The sequence below is a fragment of the Galeopterus variegatus genome, unplaced genomic scaffold (assembly GCF_000696425.1).
Source record: "Galeopterus variegatus unplaced genomic scaffold, G_variegatus-3.0.2 Scaffold4384, whole genome shotgun sequence".
NCBI lineage: Eukaryota > Metazoa > Chordata > Mammalia > Dermoptera > Cynocephalidae > Galeopterus > Galeopterus variegatus.
The window spans coordinates 167,522-191,895 of record NW_007730495.1 but is presented as its reverse complement, the minus strand read 5'-3'; the positions used below and the strand labels follow the sequence as shown (position 1 = coordinate 191,895).

General features: G+C 38.6%; 1 protein-coding gene across 1 annotated transcript in view; it reads left to right on the top strand.

Moving 5' to 3' along the window:
- Nucleotides 1–7,218: 7,218 nt before the first annotated feature.
- The window catches only part of FIG4 (FIG4 homolog, SAC1 lipid phosphatase domain containing (S. cerevisiae)), a 114,837-nt gene continuing 97,681 nt past the window's right edge, over nt 7,219–24,374 (top strand). The window contains exons 1-3 of the mRNA XM_008587415.1: nt 7,219–7,369; nt 20,992–21,090; nt 22,390–22,513. Coding sequence (XP_008585637.1) covers nt 7,304–7,369; nt 20,992–21,090; nt 22,390–22,513 — 289 coding nt within the window. The 5' untranslated portion in view covers nt 7,219–7,303. The remainder of the gene's footprint in view (nt 7,370–20,991; nt 21,091–22,389; nt 22,514–24,374) is intronic.

The window sequence follows — 24,374 nt, the reverse complement described above, 5'->3', positions numbered from 1 at the left end:
ACATAGCATGAAACAGGATAAATGAAAATAAAGCCATACAAAGAAACAAAATGGTAAATCTGCAGAATATCACAGATTAAGATATTTTCTTTAAAAGCAGACCTGGAAGAAAAAAATAGAGTACCCCAAAAAGGAATGGCAATTAAACTGATAGCTGACATTGGAAGCAACGCTGAGTTGAGAGAAAAATATTTTTCAAGTTAGAATTGTATACTCAGGGAAAATATGTCTCAAGAATAAGAGCAAAAAAATACTTTCAGACAAGCAGAAACTGGGAGCTTATTGCCAGCAGATTCTCACTCTAGGAGATTTGAAAGGATCCATTTCAGGCAGAGAGAAAATAATCCTTTCCAGTAGGTCTAGGACACAAGAAAAAAAAAGCGAGCCAAGTTATTGATAAACAAATCTAAGCAAACATTGACTATATGAAACAAAAATAATGTCCAGTTTTTGAGCTTAAAAAAGAAAACTAAGAACAAAAATAATGGGAAATGATAGCATATACATTGGGAGGAGGGAATAGGAGTTAAAGCATTCTAATGCCCTTGCATTTTCCAGAGGAGTGCAAAGATATTGGTTAACAGAAGACTTTATTAAGTGTGCATGCTAGTACCTAGGTAAAGACATCGAACAGACATAGACAGTATAATATTCAAACAAATAGAAAGAAAAATGAAATGAGTGAAAGGGGGAAATAATCTTAGGTGAGAGAGACAAAAAAGAGAAATTTTTAAAATGGGACAAACGAGAGTAAAATAAGATGATAGAAATAAATTCAAATAGATCAGTATTGTCAATAACTCTAGTTAAAAGACACATTTTGACAAGCTGGATTTTAAAAATCAAGATCTTTTCATAGGCATGTTCTACCGGTTCCTGTTGTTACAGCATAGCCAGGTCCTGCAGCTCTGCAAGTGAAAAAGACACATTTTGACAAGCTGGATTTTAAAAATCAAGATCTTTTCATAGGCATGTTCTACAGGTTCCTGTTGTTACAGCATAGCCAGGTCCTGCAGCTCTGCAAGTGAATATCTTTCTTCCTGTAAAATACCTCCCCAGTTGGGCTGGGCTGATGCTTTACTCCAGTTATTGCTCTAGAAGTTATGAGGGAAGGTGACAGCAGATCTTGTGGAAGGCAAGCCATGTCTCGTGAGGCACCTGCCTCAGGGTGGGGAATGTAGACTGGATAAAAGTTTACTGATATGCAGGCTCTCTCCCATGATTCATGGTTTAACAACCTGGCAAAGACACCAGGAGCCGGTCATCATTCATTGCTGGTAAGTTTCCTCAAAGCTTGGAAAAAACAACAGCCTACAGTAAATGAGGTGTAAGTGCGGGAACTGCCTTGGCAGAATGTAGAGGAAGGCACCAAAGCTCACAGAAGTGGCACGTTAGAATGGATTTATTATGTGAGGCAAGAGAACTCATTGGCCAACTCTGCTCTTTGGGATGGCCAGAGGACACTCCCTTCATTAAGGCAATAAGGAGTGAATTGGTGAAGGGGACACTGGCATCATTAAGGAGCTCTGTGGTAGATGTCCTTTTTAGGCCAGGGTTGAAGGCCAGGGAGAGGCTGCTGTGATACTGGGTTCCCATGTGTCAGTTGAGATGACAGGCTGTGTTAGAGCACAGGCCAGGTGCAATATAAATGTAATTACTATAATGGGAAGGAAGCTCAGAATGACAGCATGCAAGACCCACCAATCTGTGGCGGTGGCTGATAAAACATGGCATTCCTAGGGATGAGGACAAATGAGCAGTCAGTAGTAGCATTGATCAAATTACATATCCAGAAAAGATAAAGAGCAAGTGAACCAAAAGCTGATATCAGCAGTCTCAGTGGAAGATCACAATTCTTGGCCCAGATTACAGCCCCAGGACGCATTTATCGAAGAAGCAGTTAGGAGCCCTCAAGAATGGACACTGTGACACTCTTAACAAGTATTTACAATAGTGATTCTTCAATCTTTCTCCAAGAAAATCTACCACCATTAACTGAAAAAATGTACACTGTGGAAACTGGAATATTCTTCTCTTTCAAGGGCTGAGCTGATAATGATAACCAGGGGATTCCAAAATGCCATCATTGCCTCTCTGAGTGAGGACAAATGGAGAACTAGTAATAAGTAGAGTCTTGGCTCACAGTCTTACCGTGCATCCAGTGGGTCTGTGGGATCATCCCATCATTACTTTCCTGGTCCCTGAGTGTATTAACTGGGATAGCAGATGGCAAAATCTCCACAATGGTTCCCTGCCTTTTGAGTAAGAGGCATTGTGGTAGAAAAGGCCAAGCGGAAGCTCATGAAACTGCATACCTGCTCTTCCGCCCCTGGGCAAGGTAACCAATCAGGTATCATCCTGAATGAAGTATGCTACCCATAATGATTTAAAAGAGGCATAATCCTGCTTAATTCTCCAGCATAGATTTTGCAAAAGCCAGATAAAGCACAACAGGAGAGGGTAGATTTAACCAAGTGGTAGTACCAATTGCAATTTCTGTGCAGGTGAGATTTTTACTAGATCTATACAACCTCTTGTACTTGGCATATAGCTACTTATCTGGAAGAAAACAGGGGAAAAGAATCATGGATGAATCAATATATTGGTGCAAACTATAAATGGAATGCTTCCAGACTTTTGTCACACTCACATGTAGCCCTGAAAAATGGTGATTAGGGTAAATCCTGCTAGCAGGCAGAGCTTTAAGCAGTATTCCTGGGTCCTCAATTTGGAGGACGATGCTGAATTGCTTCATCAAGGGCCCAGAAGGAGCAAGATTAGAAGATAAGATAAAAGAGTTCTGGGGAATAAGCATGTGATTGGACCTATGACAATGAGTGGTGTAGTAAACACACCCTAAGGTGACCTCCAGTGAGTCACACTCTTGTGTCATTTCCTTCCCTTGAGTGCAAGTAGGATCTGTGACTTGCTTCTAAATATAGAAAAGCTGATAGAAATGTCACTCTCATGAGTATGTCATTAGACTCCATATTCACAGACTGGAGACTTGCTGTTGGCTTGGATGAAGTAAGCCATCATTTTGTGAGAGGACCACAGGGCGAAGAACGGTGGGTGGCCTTCAGCAGCTGAAAGCAACCCCTGGCCAAATGTCAGTAGGAAAACAGGTACCTCAGTCCTACAACCATAAAGAGATGAATTTTGCCAACACTGTAAATGAGCTTGGGAGTGGATTTTTCTCTAGCTGAGTCTCCACATGAAAGTGCAGTTCAGCCAACACCTGATTGCAGTCTTGGAAGATCATGAGCAGAGGACCCAGCTGAGCTATGCCAGGACTCATGGCCATGGAAACTGTGAGATAATAAATGTGTGTTGTTTTAAACTGCTAAATTTGTGGTGATTTAAAATTAATTAAACTTAAAATTAATAGAAAATTAATGCTAGTGGACACAAAATATGTGGATCTTGTGTCTCACAAAGCATCTACCTCAGAAGAGGCAGTGAACAACCAGGTAGACAGGATGATTATCCAGTAGATGCCACCAATCTTTGTCCTTGGTCACCTGAGTTCTTGCATAATGGGCTCATAAATGAGGTAGGCATGATGGCAGGGATGGAGGCTACACATGGGCTCAACAGCAAGGTTCCCTCTCACCAGACTGATTGAGCTACTACTACTGCTGAATGTTCTACCTCTCCACAGCAAAGACTGACGTGGAGCCTTCAATATGGTATATACCTTGAGGAGAAAAAACATCCATTCAGTGACAAATTGATTACACAGGACCCCTTCACCTCAGAAGGGGCAAGTGGCATGTGTTCTTAGGTTGGGTTTGCCTCTCCTACCCACAGTGCCTTGGCCAGCACCACTATTCATGTGGCTTAGAGTGTTTCTCATTTATTATCATGGGATCCCATATAATATTGTCTTGGACCAAAGGACCCTCTTTACAATAAAGGAGATATTACAAGAGGCCCGTGAACATGGGATCCACCTCACCCAGAAGTTGCTTGGGAATGTGTGAGATTGAGACAGTGTATACTTCAAGACGAGGCATAAGTGTGGAGTATACTATAAAGCAAATGTATTTCACTGGGCCTACTTTCTTATAGTTTCAGGTTTAGTCTAACTTCTTATAAGTACATATAAAATGTTGACCTTGCCAAAGACAGGAAATTTTCCCCAGGCTATAGTCTCTGTTGTAAGATAAGGAATTGTAACACAGCAAGGTTGCTGGCTAAAAGACAGACAAGTTACTGATTGATATGTAAAGATACTGGGAAACTGCTGTGGGAGAAGGAATGTTTGCTAAGATAAAGTTTTTGTTGGTGGATCACTTAACTTCTTACAAATTGCATTATGAAATGTCACTTTGCTTGTTTTACTGAATGTTACCAGCCTGTATTGTTAAACTATAACCCCACCTATGTTTTCTTCCGTAACTTCCTGGTCTGGAGAATAAATGCAGGAAGAGAACCCCAATTTGTGGCTAATTTCCCAAATGGAAGGAATGCCTTGCTCTTGAGGGTTCTGGGAGATTAACCCCTTTGGGGCTTCTCACTGCTCAGAAGAGATGGGCTTTGAGTAATCTTTTACAGCTCCGTCACCCAGGGGAAGTGGGGTAACAAATCCGTGGGAGGCAAAGCAACACATAAGCTTTGAACCAATGGTTGGAAGTAGGAGTGGCCCCTCTCATCATCACTTGCAGTGATTGACTTGGGGGATTTATGTCTTGAACTCAAGGGATTCTCTGAGATGCACCTCTTGATGCTCTCATATTCAGTGACTGGGTAATTGCAGCAACTGCACCCTGACAAGGACACAGTAACCAGGGGCTTAGACTCCTCAGAGATGAAAACTGGTTATCCTACTGGGCAAACAACCTGGACCAGCAGAAGTGTTGGCCAAGGGTAAGGAAAATCTAAAATGCATGGTAAAAGAGGGAGATGATGAATGATCAATTACAGACCTAAGATTAATTGCAGTAGTGGATTCTGTAGCTTGTTCCATTCATCTTCTTTTTGTAATCTTTTTTTTTTAGAAATTGAGACTATCCACTGCCTTAGAATCAGTGATAGGATGGTGTGCACTTATATGTGGAGGAAGAGCAGTTATGAGTGGTACAAAGGGTGGAATGTAGCAGATGCTGATAGTGCCCTTCCTATATCCACTTGACATGTACTTTTTCTATGCATGGCCAGCCCGACTTCCAAATGCTAGCATTTGTGACTCTAATAGATCTCTCCAGTTGAGCACAGGCAGACTGGAAATTCCAGGGAATCAATGTTCTGCTATAGCATGATTCAACCAATAACTGATGGGAATTAGTAAATAAATATCCCAGCTCCCTTGCCCCTTAAGAGGGGTTAATTCTGAGGCATGCATCACAGTATTCCCTAGTGAATTCAGCCCACATAAAAATTTGCTTGATAATACTCCCTTTAGCAGCTTCCCTTCCCTGCTACTGTGTCCTGGGATCACCTCCTATATAAACCACTTGCCCTCAAATTTTTGTCTCAGCACCTGCTTCTGGGTGAAACAAACTAAGACAAGGTTCAAATGAAAGTCCTTAATAATATAATATAATAATTGAAAAAGAAATATTCAGAAACCAGAATTCCACAGATATTTTAAGAGTTGTGATCCTAAGTAAAAACATCGTGCAAATATTTAACTCATAATTAGAAGAGTTGGTTTTCATTATGAACTGGAACAGAGCTAAATATTTTTTCCAGTTCAAAAATCCAAACCAATGCAAAATGTCAGAACTGACATGGCCATTTTTCTAGCTCTTAATAAAAGGAGTACCAAACTACGAAAGAAAACTAAAATAATATCCAATAAAAATTTTTCAAAATTCTATTTCTCAATTTTGAATTTACAGTATCATCTGTAATATCACATTATGTTACGTGTTTATGCTATAATTCTATTTTTAAAGTTTCATTACACTTTTAGCAGTTGAGAAACCTAAAGCAATGGATTCTGAGGTTTAGAGGGGTTACATCTCCTAGGTAACACAGTACTTCCGCCTAGGCTTGGTTAGCTGCCACTCCAGTACCTCTTACACGCTCGTATAGGTTTTCAGTAAATAATTGTCGAATAAATACCTTAGGCGTTGAAAGAAGTGGTTTTCAAAAATGGATTTACGAAGCGATCGCGAAGTTTAGTTTTATAAGAAAAGGAATTGGTGTGGGTTCCCCGCAGGAGTGTGGTTGTGTGCAACCGATACCAAAATGCATTCGGGGGGTGGGCAACGACCTTGCTGGCACCGGGAAAAAGTCTACTTACCTGGCCGCAGCGGACCCCACCGTCCCGGCAGCTGCCGCCTCCACAGGCTCCGGCGATCTGTTGAGCGGTTGCTTCGGAAACCTCTGGCGGCGGCGCGCAGAGCTTTTTGGAGGGCGGGGCCCCGGGAGGTGGTGATTTTTTTTTAATTCTAAAGGTTCGCTTTTGTACCTAATTTTGTACTCATAATACACTCTTACTCACAAATGTAGAAGAAAAGGTACATCCATTGCCCATTCATGTTCACACCCATGGAATGGAAAAACCTTATTTTAACCCAGAAAAGCCGGACTCCAAAGCCAGTGCTTTTCCACTGCCCTAATACTCGGTAGTCATTTTTAGGATTTACAAATGGCTAGTTTCAGGCATAAATATGTGGCAAATTCCAAAATTTCCAACCCTAGGTGACATATTTATTTATTAATTCCTTGGATCACACAGCCTCGGTACAATATGGATTTTGTTGACTCTCATAAGGATAAGATAAGCAACAAAGAGAGGTGAGATCAAAAAACACTGGTGCAGTGAAGAGGCATCAGAGAGCAGGATTCCAGGAAAATAAGGGCAGAGGTAGGCAGGGAAAAAAACAGACCAACTTGGGAATGGATCTATCCTGCAACTCAGAGAACCCGCTTCAAAAAAACAACCCCAGACCAAAACTTCCCCTTTCTCCAAAGAGCGGGAAGAGATAAGCTGGAGACTGAGTTAATCCAGCAACTACTTCCCCGCCCACATTTTCTTCTGCCCGCACCAAAGATGGCGCCCTTCGCTTCCTCCTTCGACAGCACGCAGGTCTCTATGGCCCAGTCTCCAGCCTGGCTCACGCCGTGCCTGGGGCGGGGCTTGCGTGGAGGCCGGGCGCAGAGATCCGGAAACACCCGAACTGTGGCCGATCATCTGTAGCTTTAGTGCCCAGGAAGTGTTTTTCCCCCCCGGACCTGGTGGTGTTCAGGGTCTGAGGTGTTTTCTCGCCGGATCTCCTGCGGCGGTGCGGCGGTTGCCACAACCTGGGCCGCAGCCTGGCGCCCTGTCGTGGGGCCCTCATTTGCTCGCGCCATGCCCTCGGCCGCCGCCCCCATCATCAGCTCGGTCCAGAAGCTGGTTCTATACGAGACCAGAGCTGTGAGTACCCGCGCGGCGGGGCGCGGGCAGGGGGACGGTGGCCGGCCAGGTGGGTGTGGGGCCGGAGGGCAGAGGCAGCGCCCGCCTCCCCCTCCCCCCTTCCCGGTTCCTAATCCCTGTCAAACACAGCTGTGCCTGGGGGTGGTCTTCACCCTGTTTTCGCACCCAGGGTACTGCTGCGGTTGCATGTCCTCATTTCCACTTACAAGACATGGCTGGAACACTCTGGAAACAGGTGCTTGTGGTACCTCAGGAACTGTTCATGAAATGAGATTCTGTACCCTCAGGAACTGTTCATGAAATGAGATTCTGTACGAGAAAGTCTGTCAAAGTTCTAGAGATCGTAGTTACAGTACAGGCAGGGGTATGAAAAAAAATTTGACCTATGACTCGGTAACTTTTCTATTTTCCTTTCCATGGCATTCCGTCACTGATTGATGTTAATTACGTGCACTTTTATGCTGACTTATTTGGTTCTTTTTTTCTTATTTTAAAGGAAAGAAAAACTTATTTTAAGGACAGCTTATTCTGGCCAGCTAAGAGATAAAGAGTGAACTTATCAGAAGGATGCTAGGGGAGCCACTGCATGGAGGATCCTAACTCCCCAGCCTCTGGAAAAACAGGAACAAGATAGCAGATTTGAGAGCCCTCTCACAGAACTGCCAAAATCAGCATAGGTGCTGGGAGAAAGAATCTGTGACTCAGCTGTAATTGGGTATCTGCTCCTGGTGGGCAAATCATCCTGGCTAGGGAGCACCTGGCAGTAATGACTTGGCTGTGGAATCACCCCCTTTGTCTCAGGGAATAGTTGGTGCTGGGCAATCACCCTGAGATATGTCTGCTGCATTGAATCACTGAACCTCAGTTTTCTTATTAGTTAAGTAGATAATTCTTCTTTATAGTTTTGATTTTTAAAAAAAAGATGTAAGCAGAAAGATTTTTTAAAGTAATAAACTCAAAGTGTAAGGGACATAACTCAGAAAAAGGCATAAAATTACTGGCAACTAAATAAATCCTGGGAATTAAAAAACAAACAAACAAACTGTATTAGGTTGTAATAATGAGAATAATAGTTAATACTGATGGAATACTGCTATGCCAGGCACTCTTCAAAGCCCTATACATATGCTTTATTATTTCATCTTTGTAAAACCTCTAAGAGGTTAGTGCTGTTACCACTACTACTCCTGCTGCTGCTATTATATTATCATTTGGTGAAGAAAAAAATGAGGCAAAGAGTTTAGGACAGTGCTATTTAAAGTGTGGTCTGGGAACTGGTGCCTGGCATAGATATTTGTAACTGTACTGTGACAAATTATGTACAGAAATTGAGATTAAATGATTAGAAGCTTTTATATTAACAGAGTAATTTCATTTCTCATGAATTAGATAATTTAGAAAATAGGATTTGTTCTTTGAATATCTTTGCTTTTTCTGTTTTTAGCTTTTGATTAGGGAAATTTGAAGCATATGCAAAGTAAACAGATTAACAGAGTAATTTCATTTCTCATGAATTAGATAATTTAGAAAATAGGATTTGTTCTTTGGATATCTTTGCTTTTTCTGTTTTTAGCTTTTGATTAGGGAAATTTGAAGCATATGCAAAGTAAACAAAATAGTATAAAAACTACCATTTGTCAATCACTCATCTCCAAAACTGCCAACATTCTGTCATTCTTTATTATCCATAACTTTTTCCACTCCCCACCCAGCACTTATTTTTTTATTTTTTAATTTATTTTTGATTGACAGATAATAATTGTGAATATTTATGGTGTGCAATGTAATATTTTATCTATCTATATATATATTGCAGAAAGGTTCAGTCAAGCTAGTTAACATTTCCATCACCTCACCAACTTATCATACTTACTATTTTTTAAGATTTGTTTTCTTGAGGTAAAATTGACATAAATTGAAATACACAAATCTAAGCTGTAGAATTTGGACAGAAGTATACACGTGTGTAACCCACACCCATAGCAGGATATGAAACATTTCTGTTGGTCCAGAAAGTTCCCTCATGTCTCTGCTCAGCCAACTGCCCCATTCTGTTCCTGGCAACTAATGTTCTAAATTTTTTTTTAACCTTACATTAGATATGCTTGTTGAAGAATTCCATATGAAAGGAATTGTAAAGTATATGCTCTTTAGGGTCCAGCTTCTTTTGCTTAGCATGATGTCTTTGAGTTTCATCCATGTTTTTGTGTGAATCAGTAGTTTGTTCTTTTTTATTATTACAAATATTCTGTTGTATACAGATTCTACAGTTTGTTTATCTATTTTTTCCTGTTGATTTAGACTGTTTCCACATTTGGGCTGTTGTAAGTCAGCTATGAACATTTTTGAATAAGTATATTTGTGGACATATGTTTTCATTTCTCTTGGGTAAATACCTATGAATGAAATTGCTAGTCATAGGGTTCATGTAGCTTAGGACTTTGGAGAAAGGCAATTTTTGTGAAGTAGTTGTACCATTTTATACTCCTGCCAGCAATGTATGAAAATTTCTGTTGTTCCATATCCTTGCCAACATTTGGTGTTGTCAGTCTTTTTAGTTTTAGTTATTCTGGTGGGTGTATAGTGGTATCACATTGTTGTTTTCATTTGCATTCCTCTAATGACTAATGATGTTGAGCATCTTTTGTTGTGCTTATTGGGCATTTTTATATCTTCCTTTGTCAAGTGTCTATTTAAGTCTTTTGCTGACGTATTAAAATTGGGCTGCTTGTCTTTTTATTATTGATTTGTAGGAGTTCTTTATATATTTTGGAATTGAGTCCTTTTTCATATATGTTTTATAAATATTTTCTTCCAGTTAGAGCCTTGCCTATTCATTTTCTTAATGATCTTTTGATGAGCAGAAGTTTTTAAGTTTGATGACGTCTAATTTATCCATTTTCTTCTTTTGTGGTTATTGGTTTCTGTGTCCTCTCTTTGCCCACTCCCAGATCACAAAGATATTTTCTTATATTTTCTTTTAAAGATTTATAGTTTTAAACTTTTATGTTTAGTCTATGTTTCATATTAAATTAGTTTGTGTATGGTGTAAGTAGGATTGTGTTATCTATTGTGGTGTAACAAATTACCCCAAAACTTAGTGGTTTTAAACAACAGTATACATTTAATATTTCACACAGTTTCAGTAGATCAGGAATCTGGGTGTGACTTGGCTGAGAGGTTCTGGCTCAGGGTCTCATGAAGTTGCAATCAAGATGTCAACTGGGTTGCAATTATCTGAAGTGATGGAATTTGGATGTGTTGTCCCCTCCAAAACTCATGTGGAAATTTGATCTCCAGTGTGACAGTGTTGGAAACTGATTGAGTCATGGGGGTGGATCCCTCATGAATGGATTAATGCTCCCCCTGGGGGAGGGGAGATTAATGAGTGAGTTCTCGCTCTATTAGTTCCCGTGAGAGCTCATTGGTTAAAAAGACCCTGGCACCTTCTCTCTCTCTCTCTTGCCTTCTCTCTCTTGCTTCCTGTCGCCATGTGATCTGCTTGTACCCGCTGGCTGCCTACCACTTTCCGCCATGAGTAGAAGCAGCCTGAGGCCCATGCCAGATGCAGCTGTCCCAGAATTGTAAGCCAAATAAACCTCTTTTCCTTATAAATTACCCAGTCTCAGGTATTTCTGTTATAGCAACACAAAACGGACTAAAACACTGAAGCCTTAAATGAGCTGGAGGATTTACTTCCAAGATGGCTCACTTACATATGTGACAAGTTGAGCTAATTGTTGACAAGGGGATTTGGTTCCTTGCCTCATGGACATTTCCATAGGACTCCTTGAGTATCCTTATGATGAAGTATCTGGCTTTATCCAGAGAGAGTTATCTAAGAGAAACAAGGATGAGGTTGCAATGTCTTTTGTCACCTAGTATCATAAGTCACATTCCATTATTTCTGCAATATCCTATTGGTTGTACAGGTCAGCCCTGTTCAGTGTGGGAGGGGACTATGCAAGGGTACAAATACAAGGAGGCAAGAATCATTAAGAAGTTTTGGAGGCTGGATTTACTTTTGTCCATGTAAAAGTAAAAGTAAAAAGGTTTGCTTCTTTCTATGTATCAATTGTCCAGAATCATTTTTTGAGAAGACTATCCTTTCTCTATTGAATTTCTTTGACACCCTTGTGAAAAATTAGTTGGCCAAATAAATATGGGCCTATTCTTAAACTATTTCATTGCATTGGTCAATTTGTGTTCTTTATGTCACTACTACTTTGTCTTTATGATAGTATTTTTATAATAAGTCTTGAAATCAAGAAGTTTTTGAACTATTCTTTTCCAAAGTTATTGTGGCTAATATAGAACTTTTGTATATTCATATGAATTTTGCAGTTGGCTTGTCAATTTCTGTTTAAAAAGCCTGTTGGGATTGTGGTTTGGATTTCACTGAATTTGTACTCCAATTTGGGGAGAATTGAAATTGTATCATTTAGAAAAAAGAACACGGTTTCTTCCCAGTCTGGATGCCTTTTATTTTTTTCTTGCCTTATGGCACTGGCTAGAACCTCCAGGGCAAAGTGGAATAGAGCGGCCAGAGTGGATTTCTTGTCTTGTCCTTGATCTTAGGGGAAAAGTATTCCATCTTTCACTATTAAGTATGATGTTAGCTGTTGGTTTTCATAGATGTCCTTTATCAGGATGAGGAAGATTTCTTTCTATTCCTAGTTTGCTGAGAGGTTTTTGTTTGTTTGTTTTTATCATGAACAGATTTTGAATTTTGTGAGATGTCTTTTCTGCATCTGGCATGTCCTTTATTTGCTTGCTATGGTCAATTACATTAATTCATTTTCATGTGTTAAACAAACATTGGATTTGGAGGGTATACTCTACTTGGTCATGCTATATTATTGTTTTCATATATTGTTAGATTCTATGTGCTGATATTTTGTTAAGAATTTTTGCTTCCGTGTTTAGGATATTGGCCTCTTATTTTCTTTAACATCTTTTTATTTCTAATTTTGATATCAGGGTAACTAGTCTCATAAAATGAGCTGAGAAGTGTTCCTTCTGTATACTGAAAGTGACTGTATAAAATTGGTGTTTTATCTTTTTTAATGTTTGCTAGAATTCACTAGTGAAACATCTGAGGTTGGAATTACTTTGTGGGAAAAATTTTGATAATGAATCAATTTTTGTAACAGATATATGGCTATGCATATTTTCAATGGATCTTAAATCAGTTTTGATAAATCGTGTTTTTCAAGAAATTCATACATTCCATCTTAGTTGTTGACGATATTGGTATTATTCTTTAGATATCTGTAGGATTCGTAATAAAATTCCCTCTTTCATTCCTGACATTGGCATTTTGGATTCTCTCTGATTTTTCCTTGATCCAGCTTGCTAGAGATTTATCGATTTTATTAATCCTTTGAAAAAACCAACTTTTGACTTGGTTAATTTTCCTTATTGTTTGTTTTGTGTTTAATCAATTTCTGCTCTTAGACTTATTATTTTCTCCCTGTAATAGATTTTGGATTAATCAGTATCTTGGTCCATTTGGACTGCTATAACAAAATACCATAAACTAGGTGGCTTATAAACAACAAATATTTATTTCTCACAGTTCTGAAGGCTAGGAAGTCCAAAATCAAGGCACTGGCAGATTCAGTGTCTGGTGAGGGCCTGCTGTGTCCTTACATGGTGGAAGGGGCGAACAGCCTCCCTTGGGCCTGCTTTATAAGGACACTCATCCCATTCAAGAGGTCTCTGCCCTCATGACCTAATCATCTCCAAAAGCTACCATCTCTTAATACTGTTGCATTGGGGATTAGGTTTAAACATATGAATTTTGGGGGGACACAAGCATTCAGACCATAGCAATCAGTTTATCTTTCTCTAGCTTCATAAGGTAGAAATTTAGATCATACACTTTTTTTTTAATATAAAGTATTTAAAAATATAAATACAAATTTAAAAAGCTGAAAGACTAATGACAGATGAGAAAAGTATTATTAGCCTGAACAATAGGTAAAGCAGTATATCCTTACATGCATAAATATTTTATAAATTGGTCTAAAAAATAAAACACTCAAAAAGAAAAGGACGAGGACATGAATAGGTAATTCACCAAAAAAGAAGTATGAATATGCAAAGATATCCAACTTGCTAATAATTAAAGCAATAAAATGAAAATAGATTTCCAATTTTCACCTGTCAGAATGACAAAGATTGGCCACAGTCATTGTTGGCAAGTATTTAAAAGAAATGGGCATTCTTGTTTTGATTGGTGGGAGTTTATTAATTGGTTATGAAGGAATTAGGAGACACATTAAGGAGCAAAAGAGTGGACAAGATGGGCTGTCTCTTGTCCTGAGCCCTCGTTTGGAAAGATAATTGGGTAGACTTACTCCTGAGGTGAAGTTCAGGTTGTTGTTATCTGTGTTTAGAGGTGAATTTTGAGGACTACTTGGAGTGGAAAGGGAGATGGGTCAGTAGGTGGCATGCAGGAGGTGTAGTTCTGGCCTGTGAAAGTTTAGCACCTCCCGAACTTACCTGTTCTCTTTGGCATCCAGCACCTTCATGCTGCTCTTTGGCTCCTGTGACCCTGCCGTGGTCTTTATCTGCCCAGTGGCCTAGGCCTAATCCAGCCCTAATGCTCATGCAGTCCAGTGCAACTAGGAATTGCCCACAGGAGATTTAGCAACCTGGGTTGTTTAATATGTGATGCCCTAGGTGTCTTAGCGTTGTAGTAAGTGACTATTTCATAAAATTGGTTGCTAAATAGAACTGGGATTGCATGTGTATGCATGTGTGTTTTGTGGGAGTGAAAGTTGTTAGTGTAATCTTTACTCTTATTAGCTCAAAATTGTTTGTTTGTATGTTCCAAAAGGATTTAAGAAAGCCACCCCCAATCACACAAAATAGAATAAATAAGAACCACACTATAAGGAATGCACCTTACTTAGCCTTGATTTGTGTAGTTAGAGAATGGGAGAGAACAATATGGGGTGTAGTTGGCTAAGGTATTGGAACAGGGCATCAAAGGATATAAAGTGGGGAGAGAAGCATAGCAATTATAGCTGGTTAAGAAGGGGTGAGTGGAGGTGACAAAGTTTCACACTTGTTTCTACAAGGAATTTGAAGCTTCCCCATCAGTAAAGCCCTGAAGCTCTAACAGTAGACTTGGAGACACCCCTTTAGGCTATCAGAGACTCACTTCCCCTTCCTGGGCATTACTAATTGTTGGGATTGCTAGATTAAGTAAGGTGGTAGGCCCACAAAACTGTTAGATTATGAGAAATAACTTCATGGTGATCTTTAAAAATAATACACTTAATCTGAAAGTTCAAGTGAAGTTTAACATTAATTGAAGCTGTCATACAACCTAAAATGTCTTCCCTTTCAAGAAAGCTGATTTTCCTCCCTCAGATGAAAAGTGAGTGATTAATTAGCCTGTCATTATAAAAGGAGATAATAATGTTAGTAGATACTGAATTTCCTGTTAAATGGATTACCTATTGTATTCCATTTGGATTTCATGTAGTATATATTTTAGAAACACATTCATTTTTATACCAACTCACCACTGTTAAAGCTACATATTGGGGCTGGCCTGTGGCTCACTCGGGAGAGTGTGGTGCTGATAACACCAAGGCCACGGGTTCGAATCCCATATAGGGATGGCCCGTTTGCTCACTGGCTGAGAGTGGTGCTCACAACACCAAGTCAAGGGTTAAGATCTCCTTACCGGTCATCTTTTTAAAAAAAAACAAAAAACTACATATTGAAAGTTTAAGCTTTTTCTTGAACAATGACCCTTAACTTTCAAAAGAGACCCTGCCGAGATCATATTCTATCTTAATGGTATTTTAATATAGCTTCTTTTGGTATATTAATTCTCTACCTCCACCACTGCCAACCCCCGACCCCACAACATATCTACAAACACACAAATGTTTTCCCCATCAGTGTTGATTCATATGCACCTGTTTGCATGTATATATGCATTCAGGCAGTTCCAGCTGATGCAGGTCTGATTTATGGAAATCCCCTGTGCTCCGATTACTTCTCCCTTTCCTACCCTGTTGTTCTTGGGCATTTTGTTTATCTCCTTCACCTTCACCATTTGAACTATGGGCCCTTCACCACTTCAGACTTTGCCAATACTTAAGATGGCATTCCTTCTTCTTACATGTTCCTAATTCTTACTATGAATTTATAATAAATTTAACCCCAACTTTTCCCCAGATGTGTAAATCTCCTCTCAACACATTCACACTTCATATTCTTATGGCTTTCATTTTCCTGAAGCCATGGCTCAAATCTGGACCAGCTGCTTTTAAGGCCCAAAGCACAGCTGCCATTCTGGGATCTCCCTTCACCACCCTGTACTATATCTTTCCTTGTTTTCCTGGATCCTGTTGTTTTCTCTTTCTTGATTTATTTATGCCCTCATTTTGTAGGAGCAGCTCCTTCAATTGCCTCATGAGAAAGGGCTCATAGAAGGTAGTTTTTTTGAGCCCATGCATGTGTAAAAATGTCCTTATGTCTCTCTCAGATGTGATTGATAAATTTAATGTTGAATTAAAGATTGAAATGAATTTTCCCTTAGAACTTTGAAGGCATTATGTCCCTGTCTTCCACCTGACAGTGTTGCTACTGAGAATTTCTAATGTTATTCTTTCTTGATGTTTAGTTTGAAGTCTGTTTTTTTCTCTTTAGAAGCATATGATATCTCCTTTTTGTGCTTTTTTTTATCTTCTGATATTTCAGAGGTATCAGGTCCACAGATTTCCACACATTTTGCAAATTCTATAGTGTAATTGGATTGCTTCTTGTCTTCTTTACTGTCAGTTTAGGACTCAGCTATCTTGGGCATGCTTTTTAGTTTCAAATGATTTGTTTTGCTGTTATCTTTTTTTTTTGAAACATAATTGATTATACATATTTGTGGGGTACAGAGTTGAATATCAGTACCTGTGTACAGTGTGTGTACAATGGGAGGATCAAGTCAGGATAGTTAGCATGTTCATCACTACAAAACTAAATCATTATTTGTGTCAGTTAACCAATTTCTTACCTCTCTCCCCTTCCCCCTTTCCCACCTCTAGTAAACACAGTTCTCTGCCCTCCTTCTGAAAGTTCAATATATTATTGTGATTGTTCTTTCTCTCTTCCCTCCTCCCTCTCCCTCCCTTTCTCCCTCTCTCCTTCCCACTTACGAGTGAGGACGAGTGAGGACGTGAGGTATTCTGTGTCTGGCTTGTGTCACTTAATATAATTTTCTCCAAGCTCATCCATGCTGCTGCAAATGGCAGAATTTCACTCTTTTTTATGGTTGAGTAGTATTCCATTGTGTATAGATACCACACTTTCCTTATCCAATTGTTCCTCCTTTTGCCCTTGGGACTTGTGCCTAAAAACAAACATTACACACACACAAAAAAAAAAACTTTACTATGATTTTAGTAAGATGTCTGGGAGGAACTGAGGTGTTCACTGTTCCATCTTTACCCAGAATTCTACCCATTCGCTCCTCAGCCAGCACCCCACCCCATCACTGAGACTGCCCACAGAAAGGCCACTCACGTCCAATTGTTCCTCCTTTTGCCCTTGGGACTTGTGCCTAAAAACAAACATTACACACACACACAAAAAAAAACTTTACTATGATTTTAGTAAGATTTCTGGGAGAAACTGAGGTGTTCACTCTTCCATCTTTACCCAGAATTCTACCCATTCGCTCCTCAGCCAGCACCCCACCCCATCACTGAGCCTGCCCACAGAAAGGCCACTCACACACTCACGAGCTCCTGTTGTCAGGTGCTTTGGGCACTCTGTCCTCACCTTACTTGACTTCTCAGCAGTATTTGATGTGGATGTGACTGCAGCCTTCTTTTACAAATGAGCTCCTCCCTTTGCTTTGATGAGTCTGCCCTATGCAGGGGTTTTCCTATTCACTGGCCATCCTGTCTGTCTTCTTGGCTGGTTCCTTCTCTGTATCCAGCCTCTAAATAACAGAGCTCCTCAGGCTCGTTTTTGGGCTCTCCTCTCTATCTTCACTCTCCCTAGTAAGTTTAACCCATACCCATGGCTTTAAATGCCATATATACATGCTGATGACACCCATTGAGATCTCTCCTCCGAGCTCAAGATTAATATACGTATCCAGTTCTCAATCTCTCTGGGCATGTTCTGAACAGAACTCTTGGTTTCCCTCAAACCTGTTTCTTTTCTAATCTTCCCTACACCAGTAACTGGCATCATCATGTAGCCAGTTGCTCATACAAAAGTAATTGGATCTGTTACTCCCTTTTTCAGTCTAAACCATCAGCAAGTTATATCTCCAAAATATATCTTCAATTTATCTTTCCCTCAGGTGCCTAGCCCAGTGCCTGACGCGTATGAGGCATTCACTGGTAAATGGTCAAATGAATGACATCAATAGAAAACCAAGAAAATTCCTGTAAAATAATGGGGGCTCTTTAAAAATGTTGAGGTCATGAAAGATAAAGGCAGAGAGACTTTTCTGGATTAAAAGATATTAAAAAAGACATAGTAACCAAATACAATGCATGATCCTTGATTAGATTCTTTTTTTTTTTGTTTAAAAGCCAGCTGTAGAGGCTGTTATAGGGACACCTGGGGAAATTTAAATATGGATTGTATACTGATAATATTGTATCAGTGGTATTATGATTACCTGGGAGGATGTCCTTATTTTTAGGAAATATAAGTTGAGGTCTCTAGGGGTGATATGTTATGATACCTGCCCCTCATTTTCAGAGGTTCAGAAGAAGAAAGCTTTTATCAGGAAAGGGAAAACCCATGCAATAAAATGTTAACAGTTGGTGAATCTAGGTGAAGGATATATGGGTGTTCATTGTACTCTTCTGTTATCTTACTGTACGTTTGAAAATTTTTCTAAGTAAGACATTGGAAAAAATCAGCAGTGGAGAAGAATTTAATGAAAAGATATTTTTAAGCCCCAAAATGCTGAGATCCATTTTAAAGCATACGACTAAATGTGTAAAGTCTAAGGATATACATAGTTAGAGTGTTGATGTCTTCAACAGGAAGAAAATAAGACTGAGTAGAAACAAGGCTTTTCTGGTCAAGTTACCTCTTTAAAATATTGGTGTGACAGTGTTGGTGAACTGCCCACCAGAGGGCAGTGCAGACAGTAACTCTGCTGTCCACAGCAGGCTCACTGAAAGTTGTGGTTTTCTTTCCCATTTAACTGGCTCCACGTGAGGTCGCTAGTCTCTGCACAAAACATTTTTAGGATTCTTAGACCACTTAGACCGTTTTAGAAGAGAGAGAATTTGGATAGTTATATCGCTTCCCATTTCTTTCTCCCTACTCAGATCTGTTTCTAAATTCTATGGATTTTAGCTTTTGTCTTTTCTGATTCATGGCATCTTTGGAAGGATCTGGATATGGGAGGTATACATCTGCTTTCCTAAGTGTGTGCTCCAAAGGCCAATAGTGCATTTGCCCAACAGCATGTCAGGATTTATGTTTGTCTTTTTATTGCAAACTGCCAAATCATCATCTCGTTTCAATTAACCTTTAGGTTTCCTAGGTTGTATTAAAATTCTAGGAATTTCATTTAGGGATTTTACCTCCCTTAAAGCTGTGATGTACCTCCTTATCGAGTAGTTGACTTAAAAGAGCCATCTTTTTATGTGCTCATGCAGAAATGATGGGTTAGTGTAAATATTGTAGAAAATTACCCAGGAAATTCAATGATTACTCTGTGGTAGGTGGTTGTTCTTTCACCTATTACTTACCCAGTGCCTGCGGAACCAGATTATACTACTAGACTAGGGAATTAAAAGCCACAGAGGTTAGACCTGGTCTCCTGAGGTACTTATAATTAGGTGAATGGGGCAGACAAGTCCCCAACAAATTGAGACAAGGCCTTCAGAAGGAAGTGCTGAATTTAGATATAAGTAAAAGTGCTTTGGGGAGGCAGGTGATGAGTGAGGATTGTTGCAGGTGGAGATGGAAGTTATAACTTATCGTATCTTGGCTCAGTACATGAAGTCTTTACTTAGTCCTTCAATGCCAAACTCAGCATCAGAACACCACCAGACTCTCTGGATAGCTTACTCTGACCCTCTCAAATAAGTTAAGTGCCCTTCCTGTGCTCTCACTGCATCTAGTTCAGACCTCTATGATACCAGGCTATTCATGGTTGTTAATTTGCATCCTCTTCTCTCCTGAGGGCAAAGATGATTACTAACAAAATGGTACATTCTCCTGTTCTGGGTCTATTCTGGTCCTGCACATGATTTCCTCCTTTTGGGGTACTCTCTTTCTGTTTTTTTCCTTCGTCTTTTTCCTCAAATACAATGGCATAGATTCGCTGCCATCTTAAGAAGGAAAGAAAAGGAAGTAACGTCACTGAGTGTCTTCTTTGTGTTGGACACTATATTCACTGTATTAGATGCTTTGTGAGCATTTTCTCACTTATCTTGCATCTTTAACAAACACACCAAGCTTCTTCCCCTTTCAGGTCTTTGCACTTGCTGTTTCCTCTGCTGGGAGCTGCTTTTCCTCAAGTCCTCAAGCAGGTGGCTCCCTTTTCTGCTAACAAACACTCTTCTGAAGTTAATTTTATTAGATCGGTCACCCCTTCTTCTCTCAGTGATGGGTAGGGCTTCAGGGACAGGAATTAGCTGAGGCCTGGCTGAGATTCTTTGACTTCCTCCCTTTCTCTCTTTCCCTGCCTTTCTAGCTGCTCCTTCAGCACATATCTATAACTTATATGACCCATGAGATGGTAAAATACTAGTTGATTGTGGCAGTGTCTTTTCAACTTTTGCAATGTTCAAAAAGTGCCACTTTTTAAAGGACATTTTTGAGCAAAATATCTTTAAATAATTTATTTTTGCTAATGTAGTTTTACTTATTTTCTTAAATGTAATTTAAAAGTAATTCATCTTGTTTGGTTTTCCTTAAAAGTGTTTTCATTTGGATATAAGATTATTATTTTTCTATATTTTTATTATTCATTTTATTCTCAGTATTTAAGAAGACTGATGTTCTTGTGTTCAGGTATAATGCTCCAAGGGAGTGTTTTAGGAAAGAAAGAATATTAATTATTTCTTGTAGCTTGTCTATAAAAGGCCATTTGGGAAAGTACAATTATTTTAGTCTTTTATAGGACTTTGGGGTGGATTTTTATACTTGCTATATTAAAATCATTTTCAGACTACTATAGAAAATTTGTAAACTATCAATATTTTAATAGCTATAGTTGTCTAAGCTTTCCTAATTATATGTTGAGCTTTCTAATTCTTACCAGACCTGCTTCTTCCTGGCAAAGCTTAAACATCAGTCTCTAATCAGTTAGGTTAATCTGTAGTTTCAGAATATAATTAAATTTGTCTGAGCTGGTTACTGGGCACATTTCAGACATCAGACTGATACGTATCATCAAACCACTAAGAATATTTCAATTTTAAAATTGACCTTTTGCTATCAACCTTTCTTTAATCTGCCAGTTATACTTAACAGAAGTATTTATTTGAAAAATAACCTGAAAAAAAAAAAAGTAACCTGACTTTATTAATGTATTTAATTTCAAAAACTGAAGTGGTATAAAATGTGTATAGAGCAAAATGCTTTAAGAAACTAATGACATTTCTTTTTATTTATAGAGATACTTTCTAGTTGGGAGTAATCATGCAGAAACGAAATATCGTGTCTTGAAAATTGATAGAACAGAGCCAAAAGATTTGGTCATAATTGATGATAGGGTAAGTATCTTCCAAACCTGACTACAAACAGAAGCTTTCATACCTGTTATTTAAAGGATATGAATTATTTTTCTTAGTTAGCTAGAATTTGAATCTCTAACTTGATTTCTAGAAATTATTGATGTCAAGAAGTATGCCAGAATTATACTTTGTTTCTCATTTTGATTTGTTTTTGAAAGCACACTCTTTGGACAAGATGATGGATATATTTTCTTAGAGTCGACATTTTTTTTATGTTAACTTAATATTGCATCTGCCAAAGGGATTATCTATTACTATGCTTTAATATGAAGCTGCCTGAAGTCAGGGAAGACGTCTATACTGCAGACTTTTTATTATGCTGCTAAAAATCACCTCTAGCACCTCTACTGATGAATTGCTATACACTAAAGAAATGTTAAGCTGTTCTTGTCCAGATGTTGTATTATCCAGAGTCAGGAATTCAGGAATACAGATGCTTAATTCATCTGGCACAAAAACCCGAAGCTGTTAGTCAAAAGTGAAATACAATATGGTGTTGTTAAGCAGCTTTTTAAACTTTTTTTCATTAAATTTTTAAATTTATTGTTAGCATATTCATTCTTACAAATCGTGATATTTCTTTATGCCCTTTACCTGACCTAACAGGAGGCTTAATTTACCCTTTGCATTGAAATTCCTGTCTGAGAATATTTCTGAATCCATGTAGATTCCTGGTTTCTCAAGTATATTGGTAGCTACAGTTTGGAACCCATTTTCACTAAGCTCTTTGCAAAACTGTGTTCCATGTTATAATAATTTTAGGTAAATTCTTTATTTTGATTTCCCATGCCACTCCTGGGAGTTCATCCCTGCTTGGAAGTTTTTATTAATATAATGTAATAGTTTTTGGTTTTATTTGGAAGTGGGAGTCCCTTTATTTGGTCAGGAGCCCCTTGAGAAGCTGAGAAGAGCTATGGGCCTTTTCATAAAAATGTACAAGAATCCAAAATTTTGCATAGAGTTTTAAGGGATTCACGGATTTCTTGAAATTTGTCTGTGGATTTCTTAAATTCTGAATGTCTTTTTTAGTGTATCATCAATTTTAGTATGTTTTGGTATAGAATCAATTTTTCAGTATAGTGGTATGATCCAATAACCAAACTTAATTGCTAATGCTAAAGAACTTGCTGGCTTTTTAAAATTGTAGCTTAGCCATGCACTTTTATATTCTTCTCTATGAAATATGATACTTGTAGGCAACTTTAAATTTTCAGGGGTAAATAATAAATAATCTAATGAGTAAGCACAATCTTACAGATTAAATATGCTTATTTTTAGCATGTATATACTCAACAAGAAGTGAGGGAACTTCTTGGCCGCTTGGATCTAGGAAATAGAACAAAAATGGGACAGAAAGGATCTTCTGGATTATTTCGAGCTGTTTCAGCTTTTGGTGTTGTAGGTAAGAAATGTGCCGCCTTCTTTTTTTTTTTTTTTTTTTAAAGATGACCAGTAAGGGGATCTCAACCCTTGACCTGGTGTTGTCAGCACCACGCTCTCCCAAGTGAGCTGACCGGCCATCCCTATATAGGGATCCGAACCCGTGGCCTTGGTGTTATCAGCACCACACTCTCCCAAGTAAGCCATGGGCCGGTCCCATTTACTACTCTTTTTTTTTTTTTTTTTTTGCTGCATAGACTACTTGATGAGAGAGTTTATAAGGATATATAACTTTATAATTATGACCTATCATCTGTGGCTTTTGTTGTTTAAAATTCATCTTCCATCAATCAGATATCAAACAGCATTTATATAGCATCTGCTTATATGCTCAGTTTGATATAGGATACAAACAAATATAGAAATGTTTCTGGATTTTGAAGAGTCTACTGTCTGGTTTGTTGAGGAATGGAAAAGTAAAAATTAACTTAGACTGTAAACATCTGCCCTGCCATTCATCAGCTGGAATAATAGGTACAGTAAAACCACCTTTAAAATTAACAGGAATTTTTCCCAAGGGCAGGCAGCAGCCATAAAGTGTCATAAACTTTTTCTTTGGATGATTACTGCTTTCTTACTCACTGAGAAACTTTGTTTTTTAAAGTCACAGACCATCAGAAACTTTGCTGTTTGAAATTATTTCAGTAAGAGAAAACATCCCTGGGCCGTTTTAAGTCACTTTGACACAATGCAGCAGCCTCAATTTATAATTCAGATGCAGAGCTTCAGATAAGTGGCTTCTGGAAACAGTATTCTATAGCTATGCTAAATTTATTGTTTTTAAGGAAACAGGACCCTGGGTCTACTTCATGGTCCAGACTTGATATTGATCTCTTTAAATACAGTCCAGCTTTGGTTTGTGCCTCTTCATTAAATTTTACCTAAGCTCCACCCTTGCCCCAGAATCCTCTAATAGTTCCTTTACTTTAGTGAGATGCTCCACAGTTCTTCTGGTGTGCATTGTCCCTCACTGAGGTGGGTCAATAAGCCTGTCTCTACTGTACAGTAGATTTGTCCCTGTCTAAGCCAGGCCAGAGGACAAAAGCCAATGCACATGAAACAACTCTAAGATTATAATTAAGAGCCAACCTGACTGGACTGTATGTAATATTGACTAAGTAGTTTCTACAGATGTTAACAAAATTAATATGGAGTTGATGATGTTATTTACTTTGAACTTCTTATGTTAGGTTTTCTGATTAGCATTTTCTATTTTGTGACACTGTATTTGTTGAAATTTTGGATTATATTCTGCCATATTTGGAGTTTGTTTTTCTCTGTGTGCTCTCATAACTCTTTATATGTAATCCCTTTAGATCCATTTTGTGTCTTAGGTGGCTGCCAGGGATGGTACAGAATGGTATGGCATAATTGATTTCTTCTCCTTATATATGCCTTCTGCTCAGTCTTGACAAGGCCCTTGAGGTTACACGTTGTATGGATAAGTGTTTGTGGGCATGTGTATGTCTATATATGTCATGTGAGTTCATCTGCTTAAATTCCATAAATTCTATATATGTTAAATTCCACTTTAAGTCTTGCTCATATTTTAAACTTAAGAAAAAAACCTCAAAATGTGTTAAATACCATAGGCTCTGATTTAAATAATGATTACTTAATAGTTTGAGCTTTTCTTTAAAATGCCGGTACTTTGTTACTATAGTCCCATTTGTTTATTTTTCCTTTGGTTGCCCGTGCTTTTGGGGACATATTCATGAAGTCTGTGCCCAGCCCTATTTGCTGAAGGGTTTCTCCTATGTTTTCTTTAATAAGTTTTATTGTTTCGGGGTGTATATTTAAATCCTTGATCCATTTTGAGTTGA